Source organism: Teleopsis dalmanni, chromosome 1, assembly GCF_002237135.1.
Source record: "Teleopsis dalmanni isolate 2A chromosome 1, ASM223713v2, whole genome shotgun sequence".
NCBI lineage: Eukaryota > Metazoa > Arthropoda > Insecta > Diptera > Diopsidae > Teleopsis > Teleopsis dalmanni.
Window position 1 is genome coordinate 188,515,866 of NC_051846.1, and position 23,340 is coordinate 188,539,205.

The following is a 23,340-nucleotide window of genomic DNA, read 5'->3' on the forward strand; positions in this document are numbered from 1 at the left end:
TGTTTTTTTTTTTGTTTTGTTTTTTTGTTATTATTTTGCAATAAGTTTGGCGAAGAGTTTTGTCTGAGGTTCAATTGTTTTTATTACCGCAAAGTGTGTTACAGAGTTAAGAGGTGTAGTAACTAAGGCGCTCCAAGCAAGTCGCTTGCGTAAAAGTAAGTTTCCTTTTCTTAATTCTAAGCAATATATTTTTTTTTCTTCTTTTGTGTATGTAAAATGAAAAGTTAAAATTAAACAAACAATAAATCCATAATATAAAATGTTAAAAATAAATTACACAAAATATTAAATCCAGTAATAAGAAGTTTAAGCGAAAGACGGTGATAAATTGTCGCAATCCAAAATGTTAATATTTTGGCCAATATTTAATGTTTATGTAGGAATAACTAATTGAACTGGCAGGAGTTCAATATATGAGTGAGTGTATCCTAGTACTACGAACCGTAAATTAAAATGCGAAGCCACAGCTTTCAAAAGGTAAATGAGCAACTGTTGTAATTATGTAGTAGCGCTACTAACTACCGGAAACAGTATTCTCTTCCTTTACTTGTACTTCGTCCTTTTCGATTTTAACTTCGCTCGTATCGATCACATCCTTTTCGATCTTGATCTCATCAATCAATTTGAACGACGCCTCTGCACGCTGCAATTGATCGGACAGCGATTTCTGTTCAGCAGTCAAGCGAAAGACTTCCTGTTGTTCTTCGGCCGTGATTGGCTTTTGCTTAGCCTTATTTTGTACGGTACGCTTGTAGGTTTCTAAGATCTCCTGATCGACTAAATCTAATTTGCGTTTAATTTCTAAACGTTTTATTTCATTGGCTGAAGCCGTTTTCAATTGTCTTAAAGCTTTGCTATTATAATCCGATATAAGAGTTAACTCATTAGTGATACGTTTAATTTCATTCAGCACTTCATCATCGTTATTATCGTCAGGATCAAGTAGACCTTGTTTAATAAGCTCCTCTTTCAGACGATTCTCGATATCGATGCAATTGCGCATCATGGACAGTGAACGAAAGTTTAGTTGAGCGGACGAATGTGTATTTTCGCTGCTGCTATTACTCGAGTCTGCGGCATTTGTTACCAGTTCTGGTGGTAGTGTTATTAGCTGCTCTTCCATAAATGCTGAAATAAATCTTTGCGTAAGGGAACCAGTTACACATTCATCAACTAAAGCATCTCCCTTCTTCAACATGACATTGGCAACAGTATTTTGTTGCTTAAGCCGATTATAATTTGGATTTGATGCTTGTTGTAAGTCTTTTATATCATCTTCTGCCCATGTTTTCGAATAATGTGGACCCAATTCTGGTATGGCTGGTACTAATGGCTCTGTATATTGTTCCAAAAGATCGTCTATTAAGCGCAAATCTTCATTTGTTATAGGCATACAATATGGTTCTACAGACAACCAAAATTTATTTGGTGTATCATTTTTAGGCAGTGTCACTTTTGGCGCATGATGCTCGCCACTGCGCGCTTGGCCAGCTGGCACAGTTAAAGTATTTTGCACAACCGTTGGCGTGGAATCTGTACTATCGTCCGTATGCTGTTGTGGATTAGGACTTTTCTTAGCGTTTTTTATATGTTTTACGGAACTTTTCGGTTTACGTGTTAATTGTGTACTCGTGTCAGTATCACGCTTTCGTTTGCCCGATGAAGATTGCACAGCTGGTGATGAAGGCGCTTTCTCACCACTCGTTGTATGTTTCGATCGACGCTCATTGCGTCGTTCATCTTTATCTAAACTTTCATACTCAGCCTTGAGTACACGATATCGTAATGCAACATTTGACAATAAAGTTTCTAACTCAGCTTGTATTTTGTCTAAATCTTCAGCAGACAGATAGTCTTCACTTGAACGTTGAAGAACGTTATAGTAGGTTGGTAGTTGCTTGGCATTGTCCTTGCTTTTGATTAGTGGTATGCTGCCGTTGTTGACAGCATCTACGTACAGTACAAAATCTTTGTTAAAATCTTTCGTGTAATTATTGGAAATTGTGTTACCTGCGTTATTACTTGAGGAATATGATTTGGCATTTTTTGAAGCCATTTTATTTAGTATTAATAATTTATTTTATTATTAATTTATTTTGTTTACAATAATTAATATGGCAGCAAATATTTTTTCTGGAAATGTCAAAAATTAGCATTGCCAACTTCATTAATAACGCAAAGCGATATGGCATACCAATGCGTAAATGAATTTACACTTCGCTTGTGCGAACGAATAAATAATGCGCATTGGTTGTGAATGCTTATATATGCTGTGGAATTATAACATTTATTGCATAATCTTATATTTACATATAATGAAAATGTGGAAATCTGTATACGTATATATTTTTTCATTATTTTCAATAAACGTTTATAATCAATTGCAAACAATAAATTTAAGTTAATTAATATGTTGCTGTGACTACGGGGATCATAAAATATGAAGTTTATATTGTTGGGTGTTTTGTTAAATAAATTATTTATGTAAACACATATTTTTTTAATAATAATAATATTATTATTTCATTATCACGCTTTTTTATATGTTAGTATTTAAGAAATCATGTGGGGTATGTTATGATTGCAGTCACGTCACCGCAATTGTTGCTTTCAATGCAAAATGAAAATTTGACACTGACAGCTCACTACATTTAGCAGTAAAAGCAACAACAATTATGGTGACGTCACTGCAATCATAACAATTATTAAAGTGTAAACACTTAAATTTATTTTTTTTGGTTTATTTTCTACCTTTATTCATGTATAAATAAAATATTTAATTTTACCGGACTTTGAGTTGTTTATTTAACGTATTGAAAATGAAATCACATTAATTTTATTACATGAATCGTACATTTTTTTTATTTTTATTTTTAACAATTTTTTATAAATATTTCGACTTTCCTCGTAGATCGTGTGTATACAATCTAGAATATATTGATATATTAATAAAATTGTAGAAAGTGAAAATAAATTGTATGGTATTTTTAATTAATTTATACATTTATTAAATAATGTTTAACTTATGTGTATAAAGTAAATATTAATAACAAATGCAAATCACAATTTCCAATTTAATTTCAAATTGTTTTATAAACAATTTTTATTAATAACATTAGTTCTATTAATTTAATTTATATTCAATATTTATTATGTTGTCAGTAATTCAACTGAGATCAATAATCGTATCAATTATTTTATTATTATTTAGCTTTCATAAATAAACAATGAACATATTTATTATATATAATAAATTTTTGACAAACACTTCGGGCAACTAAATGTCAAAAGTGAAAATCGTTTGAGAAAACTAATTGAGAAAGTTGAGAATTGAGAATGAGCCACAGGTATAAAAAAACTTGCAACAAAAAGGTTAAACGCAGTCTTAACACAGATACTATCATCATCACCTACAGTTAATAATTCTCGCATAATATTTTTAACAGTTATTAAATTATATTACAATTATTAATATTTTCAAATAAAATTATGTTAGTCTATTAGAAAATATTTCAAAAATAATAATATATTATTTCACAAACATACCTTTTTGATGTAATTGTTTTCTCAACTTAATTAAAAAAAGTAGTTTTTAGTTAAGGCAACCCTGTTTTGTCTTCTCAGCTGATTTTGTGTTTAGTAGCCGTCGTACTTTTGTTGTGTTCGTTGCGTTCGCGTTTGTTGTTATTTCTTTTTTTTTTTATTGAAGACGTTTTATAATTTAATACTGTAAAACTTGTTAGTGTAAAAATATTTGATAAGGAAACTGAGTGTACTTAATTTACAACATGAAATAAAAATATACCTACGTAATTGCGACAACCTTAAATTAAAATTTATAAATGATTTTTCACAAATATAAAATAAAATAATAAATGTTATATATTAAACAAAACAATATTTGCGATATAAACAAGTTTCTTAGCTGTGCTAAAAGCAGCAACAGCAGCAGTAATTGGTAAATAAAATATTTTCTGTTTCACAGAGTTTTGTCAATATAAAAATTAATCTTAATCAACGCAGAACAACAATAACAACACAAAATAAAACAATAAAATAATTTAATTAATAAATAAGCAACAATTTGCAATATAATTACATAAAAACTTTATTCAATTATTGTTCTTAATTTCATACATAAACGTTTTTTTTTTCTAATATAAAACTCTAATATGAAACTCGTGACTTTTCTTGTAGTTTAATTAATTAATTGTTCTCATATGTGTAATTTAAAGAGACACAAAAATTAATTAATTGTAGTTCATTAAATGTTCTGATAGCGAACATCAGCGCTGTGAACATTTTCACAGAATCATGTTACATCAGCAATGCACACACTCCGCTTCCCCTTTGATTGCATTCGCTGCACTAAGTCTTCTTCTTCACGTGTGCAATTAATTCGCCTTTGCTCTTTTGTGCTTTTGTTTTGATGAAATTTATTGGAGAGTTCTTTTTTGCCGCTACAATATCGCCAGAACCCTTCTTATGATCGCTAAGAAAAAAATAATCATATTTTATTGTTTTACAGTTGGAAATGAAAAAGAAAAACAATATCTTAATACCGAACATGTGATAAGTCAACTTATTTTACTGCGAATTTGTAGTCATAAATTATTTAAACTTTCACACAAACGTGAATCACTTCAATGTCCGGCGGCGCCTAAGTAACTTCAGTACAGAAACTCTTCAATGAGTTTTAATTATAAACAAAATTTGTGATTCCCGCCTTTAATGTGTGAAACAAAAAGTTGCAGGTATTGGTTCTATATATGTATGTTCGATATGGGTCAGGGAGTTCATTAGAATAAAATCAATAATTTTCGGTATTATTTACGTGGAGTTTTTTTTTTAAACTCTTATTTATTTTTATATATAAAGAAATATTTTATATACTACTTTATATATTTGTTTTTATGCATTAATTTGTTTAAACAATTTATTTACACATCTATAAAAAAAATTATACTTAATTTAAAGTATGAACATAATGCGAGGGTTTTCATACTGAAACTGATCTTGAAATTAGGGTCTTTGATCGAAAAAATTTTTATTACTTTTAAGGCACAGGCAGATTGCTCCTAAGGGGAGCTCTTAAGCTGCAAGAGTGAAAAAGAAAACGAGATATGTGAATTTGAATGGATGAAACTGGAGTAATGTTCTTGTATGATATTCCAGATATAAACGTTTAGAGGAATAATATTCAAATCAGATTTTAAAATTTATTCCAGAAAGAAGTTATTCCAGAGAAGTAAAATAATCTCTACACATACTTAAATCACCAAAACTAAGATATCCCAGATATAAACGTTTAGACAACAATATTCAAACCTGATTTCAAAATTTCAAGTAGCGTTTATATACTATTTAGATAGAGAAGGAACTTTTTTTGGCACCAGCGTATCTCAGCCTTTCTCTTTTGTTATTCCAGAAAAGTAAAATAATCTCTACACGCACTTAAATCACCTAAAGTAACATATCCCGGATATAAAGGTTTACAGAATAATATTTAAACCAGATTTTGAAATTTCAAGTGGCGTTTATATACTACTTGGATAGAGAAGGAAATTTTACTGGCACCAGCAAATCTGAACTTTTCTCTTCGTTATTCCAGAAAAATTAAATAATCTCTACACGAACTTAAATCGAACTTAAAAATTCATTGCCTTCAACTGGATTAATTGTTGCAATAATAATTATTTTACAATTAATTAAATGATTTCTTCTCCCATCAAACTTTATTTTGTTTATAAAATCCATAAATATTTTAATATTATGTAGGTACTATATAGCAATCAATATCTGCAAATTTATAATACACTCTTTCATATTCAAAAAAACATAAATGAGATGGGAGAATGAGTAAACTTGTGCCAAAACTAAATATATCTGGCTGTCCATAAACCCACCTAATTACTTATAAATAATTAACTTGAATAATTAACGAAATCGGTAATGATATATGCCTTGTAGGTGATCATTGCTTTAACAGTTCTTATTTTCTGCGAAATACTTAGGACGTGTGCGAGTTAGGCTAAGTTGCGTTCTAAATGAGGGAAATTCTAAGTTGTGCCGATAATATATGTTAGTGATACTTGTTAATAAATGCTAAACGTGTGCAGTGCAAAAAATCCCAAAAAATCTCCCATTTTGTTTACCATCAACTTAGTCTAACTCGCATACGTCCTTAGTATATTTCATTTCATTTAATTTCATTCAGAACACTAACGAATGTATTCCGTAGAATTGTATACACTGACAAATAGATGTCGTCAAAGACAACAGCTATCATTCTTGATAAATAATTATGGAAAATTACTTAAAATAACAAGTATTTTAAGACTTTTAAGACAGAAAGGTCTTAAACACTCAACATTCCGTAAAATCATTCGAAATTTTTTTTATCAATAGATAATATACGTACTCATATATATAATAAAACATAAATATCAAAATACGTAGTTAATTAGGAATAAATCCGTGTTCCAGTATTTATAAATGAACAAATTAATTCTTTATTCGATATTTATATATATAAATTAAAAAAAGAAAAATTATTTATTATTTTATATGTATGCAATAAGAGATACCTCATCATTATATGGTATCCATCATACCCCATATGAGAATGAGAAGAAGACGATGAGCAACTTTATAAACAGAAAAAGGAAATAGAATCCACGAAAACTGATTGCAAAGTACAAGCCCATAGAATTGGACAAAGTGAAGTATCTATTTCGATGTATGTTTGGAGATAGAACATAAATTTTAAATATAAACATTTAATAAAATATAAACATTTAAATAAATATTAAAGAGAATAAAAAAGAACACAGGCACGTGTTGGGCCTTCTCTAGATGTATTCTTAATGCTATTCGCATATATGAGAATCCATATATTCTGTGTGAAGACCCAGAAGAAAATATGTGCAGAAATTAGGCAAATACTTTTTTGACAGTTTATTAGACTGTTCATCAGTAATGACGAAAGGTTGGTTAAACAATTCAACGCGATGGACTTATTTTTTGTTTTCTTACTATATATTTAAAACCGACAAAAACTGGTAATTATGGATAGCAGAAAAATATCTGCTAACTTGCCACTGCAATCATACATCCGGGGTTAACGTTAGATAAAAAATTTTAATAGGAGGAGCACAAGAGAAAATAAGCTTTTTATGCAACCAACCCTCATTTCACTTCGGTCACTTTTACAAAAGATTCTGAAAAGAATCTAAAAATAAAATTTATAAACTGAATTATAAACTATTTATAAAACCTAGTCCTTGATATGGGCTGATATGGACAATCACAGAGAATTTAGAATAGAACATGTGAAAAAGTATGTAAAGAATAAGACTATGAAATTATTTGTTTTAGTAGATAAACATAGTAAAACATCATTGTATTAATGTTAGAAAGAATCATTATCTTCAGTTTCTGTATCTCCCACTGGACCATAGGGTCTCAAGAATAGCATAAGCCAAGCATAGTTAGAAAGAATAACAGTATAAAAAATTACTAGAAATGTCAGTCAACCCAGTGGTATTTGAGAACAAACACAACAGAGGTCGGGTCAAAATTGTTAGGTGATGCTAATTCTATCATTGGATCTACACAGAATATCGAATATTGTATTATAGATTGAACTTATTCTTCTTCTAGTACTATGTTACTTGACGTTATGGATTTGATATATAAAAATATTTAAATAATTGAAATTAAATTAATTTTGTCCATAAAAATAACACTTTCCTTTAAATAATGTATGGTGAGGCATTACAAGCCCATAAAATTATATATTACACATGTTAAATGTTCTCTCTCAAAAAGTCTATGTTCTATAGTTAATTTCATTTATCAAAGTGTGAGTGACCAGCTCGCCTTAAAATAGTTAGATAAACTGTGATATGTATAGATTGATTCGTCACGTTGTTCTGATCAAGTATAAACTCGTGTAAACTGTATATACCTTTCCGACATTTCCATAATTGTGTGACAACTCATAAATAAAGTTAATATATGTACCCTTTTTGAAATGTCAGGTGCTTATTTTTGAGTGATGCTATCGGTAATTGTGATCACGATTTGTATCAACGTTAATAATAAATGCATTAATCAATATAAATAATTATTTTTCAATCCAATAATTTAAATCTAAAAATATATTTCTAACATTACTTCTAAAATATACACCGCCTCTCATTATTAAAAAGGAATTAAAAGATTGTGTCAATAACAACTACGAGTGTTTAGTTCGTTCCATTTAGTATATAAGCTTTTTATGATAACAAAATTATATAAAGTGAAATAAAATAAAATTGCACTTGTTCAATCACAATTATAGTTCATATGACTTATTTTTAAAATTATCAGATTTCAGTTATCGCAAGTACATTGAAGCATTTCCGATTTAAATCTGAATTTAAAATTAAAATCGTCGCGTACACTGCCAAAAATAGATTTAATTAAACTCAAGCGAATATATGAAATTATATCAAAATCAACAGAAAATGCATCTACTTTACTGGCTAATTAAAAAATTATCAAAGAAAATTTATTTAATTTACAAAATAATGTTTCTTTCTTAATCCCTTCCGTAGAGTTAAGCAAATATTTAACAAACGTGTAATTTTCATGTGCGATATTTCACATAAAAACATTCGAGATACTGGATTCGAGAGCAGCGCCACCACTGTTCTAGATAAGTGACTACAAGTTAACAACAATTATCGCTGATAAACGGTTAGATAAAGTGTATGGCTGTCCTCAGTCTGATGGCTTATCTTATTCATGTTTACAGATTTCCATTTTAAATTGGTTATGAAAAACAAGAGAAATAATTATTAATAATTATGCAAATAATTATGTAGTGTAAACTGACTTCTTAGTTTTTAATTATACCATAAATAACTTTTTTAAAATGTACTTTGCACAATTGAAGAGGTTTCTCCATAATTTTAATCGCGATGGGTGAGAACAACACTTCTGCAATTTCAGTTTTTAACATTCATCTATCACCCACTAATAAAGAAATTAAAAGTTTATCCATTTTGTGGTTGTAAATTGGCAGTACTATTTCATTAATATATAATAAATAGAACTGTCATCCATGGCAACATATGTTTAGTTTAAGATTTGCTATTTTACAATTGGTCTGTTCCACGAGCTACTCGTAGTAAAACTCAAGTAAAACACAAGTAAAGTACAAACTAAGAGTGTAGCATTAGTGAAGTGCAAAATTTAAAAGAAATGCCTTGATTGATTTCAGGGGAGGAGATCAGTGTCGCCCTTCCCTGAAGGGGAACACCCAGTGTTTAAAAGGTGAGAACCCCTCAAACCTCTCGCATTCGGCTAAGGGTCTGTGTGATAGGCCTATTTTACCTTTGTTGTGTAAGAAATTTTACTGACATAACTTTTCGTTTTGATGAATAAGCTAGACTAATTTTATGGTGTTACGCATAAGATTCATTTTATGCTGGTAATTCTCAAATCTCTACGCTTAGAAAGCGAACATTCGTCGAGTTATGGGTAAGCTATTGTCAATTGTGAGCCAGCAAAGGTACCGGAAATTACTTCAAAAGTATTCAGCAATATAAGATATCTCTTGGCAGACATTTGATTGATGTATTACACATCTAGAGACAAGTTTCAAACATTATATCAAACTAAAAATGTGATCTTAATCACAAGAATCTTTTATTTTCCTTTACTATCGGAACCATAAAAGGGATTATAATATATATATTTATATATATTATTTTATATATAAATAGTTGTCAAAGTTATCTTTTTCATACATTATTACAAAAGTCAGAAATCGTCCGCAAGTCAGCTGACAAACTACTTACTTTATAAATCACTTAACTTACAAGTCATTTAGTTTATAAGCCAATAAGCTTACAAGCTAGTTAGCTTATATGTCACTTATCGTAAATGCCACTTATACCCAATTCACACTAAGCGATTTAATGTTCATTATCTAGGCAACCTTCCGAAGTTGTTGTTTTTGTAAATATGTTTGTTGTTTTCAAACCTTTTTGTAACCTACTAGCACAAGAAGGCATGAAAATTATAAAATATGAATTCTCATTTCATTCACTTAGATTTCATATAAACTCTAAGTACTTCTAGATGCAAGCATTCACTCAATTGACATCTATATATTTAGTATTTTTTGTGTTTGATGTGACTTGCTATGCGAACTTTTGATGTTGGGATCTTGACGTGAATGGATTGAGTCGTACTCACCCGTCTGACTTGATGAGTAATGCAGGGAGGTAGGCACATTAAATTGGCTAATTACATTAAGACTGAAAAGTTTTCGGAAATTCTCATTTAAAATTCGCGCGCTGTATATTTTTCGATATTTTAAGTTTATGTAGTTTGGCAGCACTGTCCTTAATTACTATGCCAAAAATGAGCTCGATCTGTCAGACAGTTCGTTTACGGCAGCTGTTGAAACCAGTTCACCTCAGTAGTGCGTTGCGAAATGTCTTCGACGGTCGTACGACCGTCCTGGAAGGCTTTGTACCACTCATAAACTTGAGTTTTCGATAAAACTGATTCCCCATAAGCCTTTTGTAGCATTCGCAACGATTCTGCACACGAAATTTCGTTCGAAACACAAAATTTGATGCAAACTCTTTGTTCAATATTTTTTTCCATTGTTTTTTTCGCAACGCCCTACTGAGGTGAACTGGTTTCAACAGCTGCCGTAAACGAACTGTCTGACAGATCGCGCTCATTTTTGGCATAGTAATTAAGGACAGTGCTGCCAAACTACATAAACTTAAAATATCGAAAAATATACAGCGCGCGAATTTTAAATGAGAATTTCCGAAAACTTTTCGGTCTTAATGTATACCATGTAGCCCACTTAATAAATATCTACTGGATATGACCCTATATAAGTTTGGATGAATTTTTTGGATTAAAGCACACTTGAGCTTAAATAATATCTCGTTGTGATTTTATATAAGTATTTAAAAATATGTGCTTCAAAAGACTTATCTGTTAAAAGTCATCTGACATCTGACTTTTGCTGAAAAAAATATATCTGAAGCTGAATATATGAAATATAATCTTGATGCGAATGTTTACAATATAGTGTTGATTATATTTTTTATTATTAAATATAAAGCAAGTGATCTATACTTAGAGTGCAAATAATTCTATTGTTGATCTGCAAGTCCTTTATTCTTCTGGTAGTAGTTAACCACCCGGTTTTTCTTAATAAATGATATACTGCATTTTATTCTGTCATCTATTTATTTAGACTGTGTAGTAGTATAAAAATATATTACGGTCACAGCTCTCTGCTCCATTGGAAGCTATTCTGTGATCGTTATGTCTATATGACAAAAATAATGAAACTTTGATTTATTATGTTATATAGCAGAGATTAATAGGTAGATTGGATATTGTATATTACTATTAATGAAACCAGTTTTTAATTATCAGAAAATTGTGTAAGTCTTAACCATTATGTTATAGATTATGTTATATAGCAGAGATAAATAGGTAGATAGGATATTGTATATTACTATCAATGAAACCAGTTTTTAATTATCAGAAAACTGTTTAAGTCTTAACCATGATGTATGCATTTTACTACAAAAATCAATCAACTTTATTAGCAATACTGGATAGTAAATATTTAATATATCTTTCAATAGCCAATTTATAATATCAATAATTCGTAATTTAAATCTTTAAATGCAATCTTTGTAAACACATCCATCAAGCCTTCAGCACCCCATTGCCATGATTGATTTCGCTCATAAATTTTAATAAAAAGTGCTTCGCACACAAAATCTTATCGATTGGCTTTAACTTCTTAATTCCGGTAATTGCGAGAATTTATGTCAGTCGTTGTGTACACAATATCAGAAACCTCGTATCACTTTACATTAAGTTTATTAAATCGAATGAATTCGAAAAAAAAAAATAAATAAAATAATGGAATTATGTTTCCATAGCAATTTTTCTATTATTTTTTCAGTTTCTTTATTTCTAATTCAGTTGCTTTATTCCACCTTGAAAGTGTCATTTTCTCTATATTTAATCGTTTTCATTGTGAGTGCTTTGTTAGATTTTATATTAAGCGATATTAAGATATATAAACAGATATTTAATCTATATATTGAAAAAGTTCTTAAATGTAATAAAGTTACTTATTAAGTATAATTATTATTGAAAGGTGTTAAACATGGATGTTTAACAGGTCGAAGCCAACAACAGTCGTGTTTGCATTTTAGAACCACATAATAACAAACCTAAGTCTTTTTTTTGTTTATGATAGATATATTGTTTATTTTTATAAACAATATTTGTTATTGTTAAACTAATGTTATTGTTTATAATAGACAAGGTGTAAAGGTAACAGAACAAAAAACTGTTTACTTGAAAGTCGGTTACTACTGGTATATACAATCACTCTATTTTTTTGCGTTAGCGGATACATATGTAATTAGGAAAGTAGCGATGTCTTAGCTCTAAGCTTCCTTTATTCCTGCGCTCGAAACTCCCTAAGTACAAGTTAAAGATGTGTTTCAAAGAGCTACATTGGCTTAATCCTAAGAAATTCTTAATCAATTAAAAATTTCTTTCACTTCGGATATAACCAACAAAGACTTAATCATTTTTAAATCGATTTTTGATTACTCTGTTTGATACTCTTTTGGTGTATCAAATCAGTTCCAATTTCAGTTTGCACAAAATTCATCTCATAATATATAAGAACGAGGCATTCTCCAAGGATATGAGGGCTACAGTGTTTAATCAGTGAAAATCGTTTTATTGTATTTCGAAGTATTCTTCAAGATGATCAATACATTTTTGTGTTTATTTGAACCAATATTCGATACAGTTTAGCCATTCTGAAGTTGGTATCTGTAAAGCCACGGCTCGTACATTTTATTCTTAATGTTTGGGAATAAGAAGACCTTACTGAGGTAAGGGACTGTAAGATGGAAGAAGGGACTGAGGTGTACAAAAACTGTTTTGTTTGAAATGAAGTATTGGAGTTCGCGATATTGTGGTAGTGGATAATCTATTTTCAAAGGTTGGCTTTTCTCAATTATCCGAAGACTTCCGGCAAAAAAATGGTTCTGTACCATTCAGAATTGATCGTTCTACGTTCGGCAATTAGTACAAATGCAACATGACCAATTTTGCTAAAAAAATATGCTTCCGTTTGCTTGGATTTCCTCCGTACGTGAATAACGTTTGTTGGGTGCTGCTTACTTTGGAAGACCCAAAAAGTAGATTACTGTTTTGTTTCGGGCTTATAGGCGTAGATTCGTGATTCGACACCTACCACAATGTTGTAGACGTATTTTGACAGTGAACCAGTTATCACTCCAAACATTGTTTTAAAATCCAATCTGTTCACATTTAGCAGACATTTTTTTTTATTCGTAAAGTATTTTGGGAAGAAGGGAAGAACAGCATCCTGCTTTATTAGATCATTTGTGGTTGTGTTCATTGGTAAAGTATAGTTTGGCTCCGACCAATGTGACTGTATTGAGACAGTCTTTCTATCCAATTTAGCTGTCCTGTGCCCTGTGCAGGGCTTTACATGATATGTAATATTAACATTAAATATGTTTACCTTTAGATAAAGATCTTTCAATTCACAAGGTTTTAGTTCAGATTTATTGAAAGATATTTCTTTGTTCTATTAAGGTAGCTATTAAGCCTCTCGTTTACGTTTCTATCCTCTGATTACTGGATTGAAGTTTCCATTCACATTCAAGAATTTAGTTCAGATTTATTGAAAGAAATTTATTTGTTCTATTAAGGTAGCTATTAAGCCTCTCGCTTAAGCCTCTCTCCCCTGATTACTGGATTGAAGTTTTCACATTGGTGTGGAAATCTTTTCCATTCATTCTTTAGAGGTGTTTTAGTGGCTTCAAGTCTCACATGGTTCTATTATATTATATTATATTACTATTATTACTATTATACTATATTCTTAGTACAAAAGATCCAGTGTGTCTCATCGCAATACACTGCGCCACAAAAAGCCCGGAAACATGTTATACGTTGTATTATTATTTTCTTTCTTTTTTACAAATATTATTTGAGTCTCACTACTTTAAAAGAATATATAATTGCCGTAATATTATTTACTTAATGCAAAATAAATAAATAAGTTTTTCTTGACATCTGCGATAACTTTTTATTACAATTGACATGAAAATTGTTATTTAATTTTATTTTCTCTTATTATTGTTTTTTTTTTTAATTACATATTTTTATTTTTTTTTTAAATAATTTTGTTGTTTCTGTAAGTTTGTAATAATTTTATTGCCTTAGTTTAAGTATGTTAATAAAATTAAATTGCACAAATTTTCGTAAATAGTCTCGTTATCTGCATCCACACAAATCATATACAAATTGGCATGAAATGAATGCAAAAATACAATTTTATTGCATTTTACAGAAAATGTTGTAGATAATGCAACTCATTGAGATATTTTAGATATCTCTGAGATTTTTAGTTCAAGCGCTTGCCTACTTTAATTGCTTAATTGCAACTAATCGTATTTTTAGAAATAAATTCTTTTGAAGATTTTTCTTACACTTTTGTGATATTTGTATTTTTATCTGTGTTAAAATAATTAAATGTATCTCGAGATATTGCCATTAATTGTTGGATATGAGTTGACATTTGCACACAGTGCAAATATATACATTACAAATATTATCTTAAGATAATTATAAATAATTTTTATGTTTTTATGAATCATATTTTTATGAATCCAAGACGTCATCAGTTGCGATGATAAGAGATTTTGAGTTTAGAAGATACATCTAAAGAGTACATTATTTATATATTTACTTCACAATTATTTATTAAATTTTTATCGTGAAAAGAATTTTTTTTTTCCTTAAACTTTTTCTTAAAGTCATTTGAAAATCAGTGAAATATATCTTAACATGTGTCAATTTAAATATCGCCTCAAATCGTGGTGTTGATTTTTCCGAAATGTATACGCCTAATTATCTTTAATTTGCAGATAAGATATTGTCAGAGCCTGAGTAGCTAGCGAACTTGGTTAACTCAATCGAAAGATATTATTATTGTTTATTTGAAGTACTAATTTCAATTAATTAACATTGTTAGTAAAGTAATTCGTATAATATTTTAATAAAATATATTTGCATATAAACTCGAAAAAAAAGTAATTTTTGTGATTTGTTTATTTAATTACTTTTCATACAGAAAAAAGTCTGTCTAGAAAAATATTAGTGCTTTGAAAAATATTAAACTATCACGAGATTTGCTCAGCAGATTAACGTGAAGCATATTTAATATGAAATCAATCGACTGTGTAGTTATTGTGTTTTTTCATTCGTTCAACTAAATTTAACAAGTCATTTATAAATATATATTTTGACTAATCTATTAGTCACATCCAATAACAATGTATTAACACCTGCTAATGATACTCTGAAGTGTTGTGGGTCTTTGTGTTTTATTAGCTTCATCATTCTGAACTGAATAATGGAAATGTCACTAATCAATTTACTCCAGCATCAATGGAAGTTTTTTATTTTTTATTTGAGTTTTGACATGCAGAAATTAAATCGAAATATGATTATTAAATGATCATGTCTATAATGAAGATAATAATATCTTCTATTTTAAATACAGCTCTTTAACCTCCATAGTTGAGATTTCTATTTTATAAGAAAATTGTAAGATTACCTTTTTTGTTTTCCCTTTATTGGTAAAAATTCTTTACGAACAATTAAATATTAGAAATAATTCCAAAAGTCTACTTATGATGGGCTTTGAACAATAATCGAAACAGCTGTATGATCAGCCAAAAAATTTAATTAATTAAAAATAATATAAAAAGTTTTGTTGTTGCAATTTTACTAATGGTCTTTTAAAAACCTCTCTATAGAAAATAATGTCGTATATCAAAAATTAACTAACAAAATTTCTATTTCCCAATAATCCAACTTAAATTTTAAACTTACAAACAAATTCATACATTAAAAATGTTTTCATTACTAAGTCTATTTACCAATCTCCTAATTTACCCTTTACGTAAATAAAACAGTTATTTCATAAATCAAAAATTAACTATCAAAATTTCTATTTTCCAACAAACCAATTTTAATTTTAAACTTACAAACAAATTCATAATGGACACAAAATTACATCATTGTTGTTGCAAATTTATTGTTTTTTTGGCACACATAAATTATTACTCCTTGTTTTCTTTTGTATTTAAAAACAGTAATCCTCACATCAACTCATATAGAACATTAAACGATATCATTTTTGTTGCAAATTTGTTGTTTTTTGGTACACATAAATTATTACTCCTTGTTTTCTTTTGTATTTGAAAACAGTAATCCTCACATCAGCTCATATAGAACACAAAACTACATCATTGTTGTTGCAAATTTGTTGTTTTTTTCGTCTATAAAAATTTTTGCTGCCTACTTTTTTATAATTTTACAAACACCAATACTCAACTCAACTCTTACAGTACAGGTTTGTCTACATTAAATTATCATCCTTGTGTAACAAAGATCACAAATAATGGCCTGTTGTGACATCACAGATAAGTCATTATTCGAGCACTAGATCTAATGCACTACTTTAACGGTAAAAATTCGAAACATCTAGTGCCTAAACAACATCCTTTTTAGTATGTTAGACGCGACTCTTTCTCTTTAAATCAAACAGAACGAACCACAGATAAGTTTATAAACTTGGCTATATCCATAATTTTAAAGAATAATAGTTCTGTCGAGACAGTTAGGAAAGAAGCCTAATTCTTAATTCTGGTAATTAGTTAAATCCATAAACATGAGTCTACTTGTTCTACCTTTGAAAGTATTCTCTAAAGTTTACTTAACTTTACTTAATGAGCTAGAGCTAGATAAATTCCGTGATACTTGTGTCAGTCTCAAAATTCTAAAAGGATTTTGTAAAGATTGTTTTGTATATGACATCGTAAGCTTTTCGAAAATGAACCTTATCCCTTTTCTTAAATACCAAGACTACCATTTATACATATTTATTTGTTAGAATAAAAATATTAACATAAATGAATGGAGGCCCATCTAAATTTCTGCTGTTTTATGAGTCATAGCACTCGATGGAAAAAATGTGATTCCGCATTCAGTGGATGCATAAATGTCAACGCTTTTCTTGTGTTAATTAAAGTGTTTAAACACCGACTCAGTGTCCAGAACAAGCTCAGTTGTGGGCACTTGGATTCCGTGGTACATGATTTAACTTTTGGTGGAGTAAGTGAAAACTCACTTACTTTCAGTTACACTCTTAAACAAGGAGTGCCTAATAGATTTTAATCGCGTTTTACGACTGATAAGTTATACAAGACAATCGTTAGCAGGACTAAAACAGATTTTTTAGTATAATTGAACCCAACAATACACCAAGCCATTGTAGGAGAATATCCTCTAACTATTGAACCGTATTGTTCTGGGTGTTAATTCAACTGAACCACGTACCGAACCAATAGTTCAGTGTATTCTCGAACCATTAAACCAAATTACTTTGAAAGTGAACCAAACAATAGAGTGAACCAGTGGTTTAAAGTATACTCAAGCTACTGCATAGGATTGATTCTATAGTTTATGGAGTCTACAACCTAGATTCTGAAATCCGTTTCTTCCAAGTACAAAAGTTTGTTAACAATTCATTTTATTTTGGCTTCTGTTCGTCGTCAAATGCTGACCTGGGAGTCTATGTGTCTAAGTGTTATGAAACATAGTTAAATTAATTTATCTAATTCAAGTACATTTTCAAGTGACTTTTTTGTTTACTGAGCCATTTATGATATAATTGTCCAGTTGAACTTAACACTTAAGACGTGGTCACACTCCTACCGGCTATATAAAAAACCACTTCAAATTTGAAATCATAGACAGTATATACGGTGTCACATAGAGTATTTGCTTTTGTTATCCTTTTAATAATACATATTATAATATATTATACATATAATAAAAAAAATGGTGTCATATATCTATAAGCAATCGCATATAATATAGAAGTCAAAGTACAGGGTTTTTTTTTGCTTCAAAATTCTCATCAATTAAGACTTACGATACCTACGTTAGCAAGCCATTCCACCATAATTGATGTAATAAATGAATAATATTGATATAAAATAATTAGCGTAATTAATAAAAATAATTGACATTTGCGTTTTGAAATTAAATTACCAAAACTTAAGCAATGATTAAGGGTCACTTGAGAGAATAATTGTTGTTATCAAAAATTTGAATTTTTTTAATTGATTCGAAGTCGAGGAGGTCGTCCACGCTTAAATTATTCCACTATCGATCATAATAAATTAAATTCATAAACAAACAAATTTACTGTCGAAAATTATTTGTAATTATATATAAATATATATGTGTATATAGTTGACAATATATATATATATTTAAAATATATTTAATTTTTAAATTTTGTGAATTTTTTTATTTCAGATCTTGAACTATAAGTGAGCACGATGAAGTTTGCCGAACATCTGACGGCGCACATCACGCCAGAATGGCGTAAACAATATATAAACTATGAGGTAAGAAAATTAATAATATTTAATACTATATAATATAGTTTAAATCAGTTTTTAAAGAAAAATTTAAGTTTAAAAGAAAATGAGATTCGAATGTCGGCATATAGGTTTCTAGCCCAAACTTCTTGGTCAAGGTTAAGATAATAACATAGCGAAAATTTCAGAGCGTATCAAAAATCAAAATGAATTCAAAGTGGACAAAAAACAAATATTATTGAAAGATATTTTTTAAAAATTTTGTATTCAAGAACACGCTTAACAGGTAATTAATATTATATTATATATGTGTGTGTAACTCTGCACACAGGAAGAACTACCTAAATTGTAAAGTATGAGGTCTTAAATCTTATATATAAAAAAATTGTGAAAAGTCACAACATTATTTAACAGAATACATAGTAAATTTAAATAAAATACAAAAAAAATATTATATATAGGACTGTTTATAGTTAATATCAAAAAATTCTATTATAAGTTATATATATATATAGGTATATATAACATATAATATAAAATGCTTCAGTAAATGCTCTGCAATCGTATGCTATTCTAAGCTGTAATACAGATGTAGTTCGATGTACGAATATAATGTGTAGACTTAAGTTCGACGTCAATCATTCTTTTTTGGGTTGTTCACATCCTAATGAAAACATAAAGACATAACTTAATCAGTTTGTTTGTTTTTTCCTAGTTTTAAATACATAGAACAAACTATTACTTACTTACTGTAGTTCTCTTCTCCTCGTGGCTTATTTACTATACTAAAATATATAATGAGTTGAATACTTGGATAAAAGGCATCCAACGGAGCGAATTACTGCGACCATTTTAGATCTTTTGTGTTAGTAATCGACTTTAATCTAACTGAGAACACTCAGCCATTTGAACGAAGAAAAAAATTTTTGCCATTGATAGGAATATTTTCAATATCAGATGGAGATAGTTGTTTCCATTAGAGTATTCTGTTTCTAAGCCAAAGTAAAGTCGACCAACCACAAAGAATGTAATCAGATATATTTTTTGATTTCAAGCAGAGTCGACTTTTTTTCTTCTGGATATATCCATCTTGTTGGCATAGTTATACAGCGATCTATCAGATAATCTGTCAATAGCTTAAGTTCTATTCTGATTGGGAGAAACGCTTTACTTTAGTTGTAAACATGAGCCAGATCTTTAGCTTATCTTTTGTTGCCCGAAGTGAGTTTCACATACAAACTTAGGTCGTGTGCGAGTTAGGCTAAGTTGATGCTAAACCAAATGGGAGATTTTTTGGGATTTTTTGCACTGCACACATTTAGCCATTTATCAACACGTGTCGACACATCACTACATTATCGGCTCATCTTAGAATTTCCCTCATTTAGAACGCAACTTAGCCTAACTCGCACACGTCCTAAATAGGAAAAGTTTCCTGCAAATATTTTTAACTTAAGTCAATTATATAAAGGATCTGTGTAATATAGTTCCATATCTCTATGTACATGCAAAATGTAGTCCGCCCTATGTGTTCATTACTGTTCAGGGACTGAGTTTGATACCTTTGCCGTTGTATATTACCACAATGTAGACTTTGTCACAAAGAAGAGGAAACAGTAGAATACATTCTGTGTCATTGTGATAGTCTCGCCAGACTCAGACTTCGGTACTTATCAACTGCCTCTCCACTTATAACGGAATTAGGCACTAAAGTGAGTTTGTCACAATAATCCTCAAAGGATGCAGTGACGGATGTTTTCAGACGTCTTATAATAAAAGCTATATATATTATATTACTTTGTTTTAATTAAATGTAAAAAAAAATAAATTAATTTTTTTATAGGAAATGAAGGCCATGCTGTATTTGGCTGTAGAAGAAGCGCCATCTGTGGATAGTGTAGAAGATGATGTACTTAAAAGACATTTTGCGAATTTCGATGAAAATTTTTTTCATTATTGTGATAAAGAATTGAAGAAAATCAATACTTTTTATTCCGAAAAATTAGCTGAGGCAACACGTAAGTTTGCAACGCTTAAAGCAGAGCTAAAAACATGTGTGGAAGAATCAGAAAGAACGGCGAAAAAAGCAAAATCTCTAAAGAAAGCCGGGCTCCCACATCGAAAGGCACAAGAATTAAAACTTGCCTTTAGTGAATTTTATTTAAGTTTAATTTTATTACAAAACTATCAGAATTTAAATCACACTGGTTTCCGTAAGATACTAAAGAAACACGATAAGGTAAACAAAATAGTTTCCATACATCTATTATATATACAAAACATAAAAATATATTTTTATAGCTCTTACGTGTTGACACTGGTGCAAAATGGCGACAAGACTTTGTGGAGTCATCACATTTTTTCATCAATAAAGATATTGATAATATAATAAATGAAACTGAGACAACAGTTACAGGCGAACTTGAAGGCGGTGATCGTCAACGCGCGATGAAACGATTACGTGTACCACCACTGGGTGAACAACAAAGTCCGTGGACTACTTTTAAAGTGGGTCTATTCTCGGGTAGTTTTATTGTTTTGGGTATTGTAGTCGTACTTTCAGGTAAGTTGTATATATACTTTTTCGCTTTATAAATATTTTTTATATGTATAAATATATATAATTTCTGTGTGCATATATTTATTTGCAGCAATTTTCCATGATATAAGCGGTGAAAATCTAAAGGTCACATTTCGTCTCTATCGTGGTCCTTTACTAATAATAGAATTTATATTTTTAATTGGCGTTAATATATATGGTTGGCGATCGTCTGGTGTCAATCATGTACTCATATTCGAATTGGATCCGCGAAATCATCTATCAGAGCAACATTTAATGGAATTGGCGGCTATTTTTGGTGTTATATGGACTCTAAGTATGCTGAGCTTTTTATATAGTGCCAGTCTTAGCATACCAGCTTTTATAAATCCATTAACTTTAACGCTTGTAATGGTTGCCTTCTTGGTTAATCCCTTTCATGTTCTGCATCATGATGCACGGTTTTGGCTATTGCGCATCACGGTAAGTGGATATATAGTTATTATAGTATATATTTCTCTATACATATATGTATTTATTTTATATAAAAAAATTTAGGGGCGTATGGTTGCTGCACCATTCTTTCATGTCGGCTTTGCTGATTTCTGGCTTGGTGATCAGCTGAATTCTTTAGCGACTGCTTTACTGGATTTTGAATATCTGATTTGTTTTTATTTCACCAATGGTAATTGGACAGAAGCGCGTGATGCCTCGATATGCATGGAAAAAGATTTCATTATACGTCCAATATTCAATTGTTTGCCAGCTTGGTTTCGTTTTGCGCAATGCTTACGACGTTATCGAGATACTCGTGAAGCCTTTCCACATTTAGTGAATGCTGGAAAGTATGCAACCACATTTTTAGTAGTCATATCTGCCACTTTAAAGAGCTTTTATAGTCGTAAGTTTATTAGCTATATTTAAAATGTATATGTAAGGACTACGTTTACTATTTCTCTCTCTCTCTCTCTCTCTCTTTCTATCTCTCTTTTATATGTAGCGTATTATGCTGCCACTTTCGATAATCCATACACTTGGCTTTGGATGGCTGCATCAGTGGTATCGTCTTGCTATGCTTATACTTGGGATATCAAAATGGATTGGGGCTTATTCGATAAGAATGCAGGCGAAAATAAATTTTTACGTGAAGAAGTGGTTTATTCATCAACCGTAAGCGATTTTCATATATTATTTTATTTTCTATTTTATTTATTCTATATTATTTTAGGGTTTCTATTACTTCGCCATTATTGAGGATTTGTTATTACGATTTAGTTGGGCGTTATCATTCTATATTACCGAAATGAAATATGCAACTAGCGATATTATGACATCTGTAACTGGTATCTTAGAAGTTTTTCGGTAATTAAATAGTTTATAATAATTTTTTTTTGCTAAATAAATAATAAATTATTTTTTTTCATAGTCGTTTTGTCTGGAACTTCTTCCGTCTAGAGAACGAACATCTAAATAACTGTGGTAAATTCCGTGCCGTTCGTGATATATCTATAGCACCTATAGATTCTTCAGATCAAACATTAATATTACGTATGATGGATGAACCGGATGGTGTTATTAATCGCTACACAAAATCGAATCGTCCAAAACCGAAAAAATCGAAAGATCCAGAAAAACGTAGTCTACTAAATCCGCGTGGTTCACTACATGATTTGACTATTGATATTGAAGGTTCGAAAAAGTTGTAGAAATCAACGTAAAATGAACTGAACTTAAATACGAAATTTTTTGAATGCTTCCAATTTTATAAAAATTTTCGAAAAACTTATTTTTAATATAGATTAAGCATATTAAGCATATTTAGTTAATAAGCCTATTTAAAATAAGTAAGCATATAGAAATATATATAGCTTTTATTACGATTATTTACTGTATGAATTGATTACTTTAAAATTGAAATCGACGAGTCTTTCTTTTTATATACATAAAATTATTAAGATGTTATCTTCAGGTTTATATTAATACATAATTGAAATATTTTTGTATATACATTTTTTATATGGTAAAAATATTTGTGAATTTATACTAAAGTACTTAAAAAGACCCTGCATATTCCAAAACACCTATTTTTTAAGTTAATGTTATGTTCTTTTTTAATGTGCAAATATTTTTTTGTTTTATATTTCGTAGCAGTATTACTTATATAAAAATGTACAATAGAAAATAATAATTCACAAATTAAAATATTATCATTATAATATTTTGAGTACGTTTACAAAATGAATTGTG

At 29.6% G+C, this 23,340-nt stretch overlaps 2 protein-coding genes across 4 annotated transcripts; one reads left to right on the plus strand and one right to left on the minus strand.

Annotated features, from left to right (window-relative positions):
- Positions 1–22,904, plus strand: LOC119670824 (xenotropic and polytropic retrovirus receptor 1). 3 transcript variants are annotated; one of them, XM_038081244.1, is made up of 9 exons: positions 1–155; positions 18,490–18,581; positions 20,398–20,793; positions 20,856–21,117; positions 21,206–21,576; positions 21,652–21,994; positions 22,094–22,263; positions 22,322–22,455; positions 22,520–22,904. In XM_038081244.1, the coding sequence occupies exons 2-9, from the start codon at positions 18,513–18,515 to the stop codon at positions 22,797–22,799; spliced, it is 2,025 nt and encodes a 674-aa protein (XP_037937172.1). In that variant the 5' UTR covers positions 1–155; positions 18,490–18,512; the 3' UTR covers positions 22,800–22,904. The 3 variants fall into 3 exon arrangements, with proteins under 3 accessions (XP_037937172.1, XP_037937171.1, XP_037937173.1); XM_038081243.1 differs by lacking the exon at positions 1–155 and adding an exon at positions 3,853–3,958; XM_038081245.1 differs by lacking the exons at positions 1–155; positions 18,490–18,581 and adding an exon at positions 18,817–18,840.
- Positions 151–2,102, minus strand: LOC119670826 (transcriptional adapter 3-A). The gene is made up of 2 exons (XM_038081246.1): positions 2,011–2,102; positions 151–1,950 (listed from the first exon to the last, which is right to left on the minus strand). Exons 1-2 carry the CDS (start codon positions 2,054–2,056, stop codon positions 515–517), a joined length of 1,482 nt encoding a protein of 493 aa, XP_037937174.1. The 5' UTR covers positions 2,057–2,102; the 3' UTR covers positions 151–514.
- Positions 22,905–23,340: the final 436 nt, after the last annotated feature.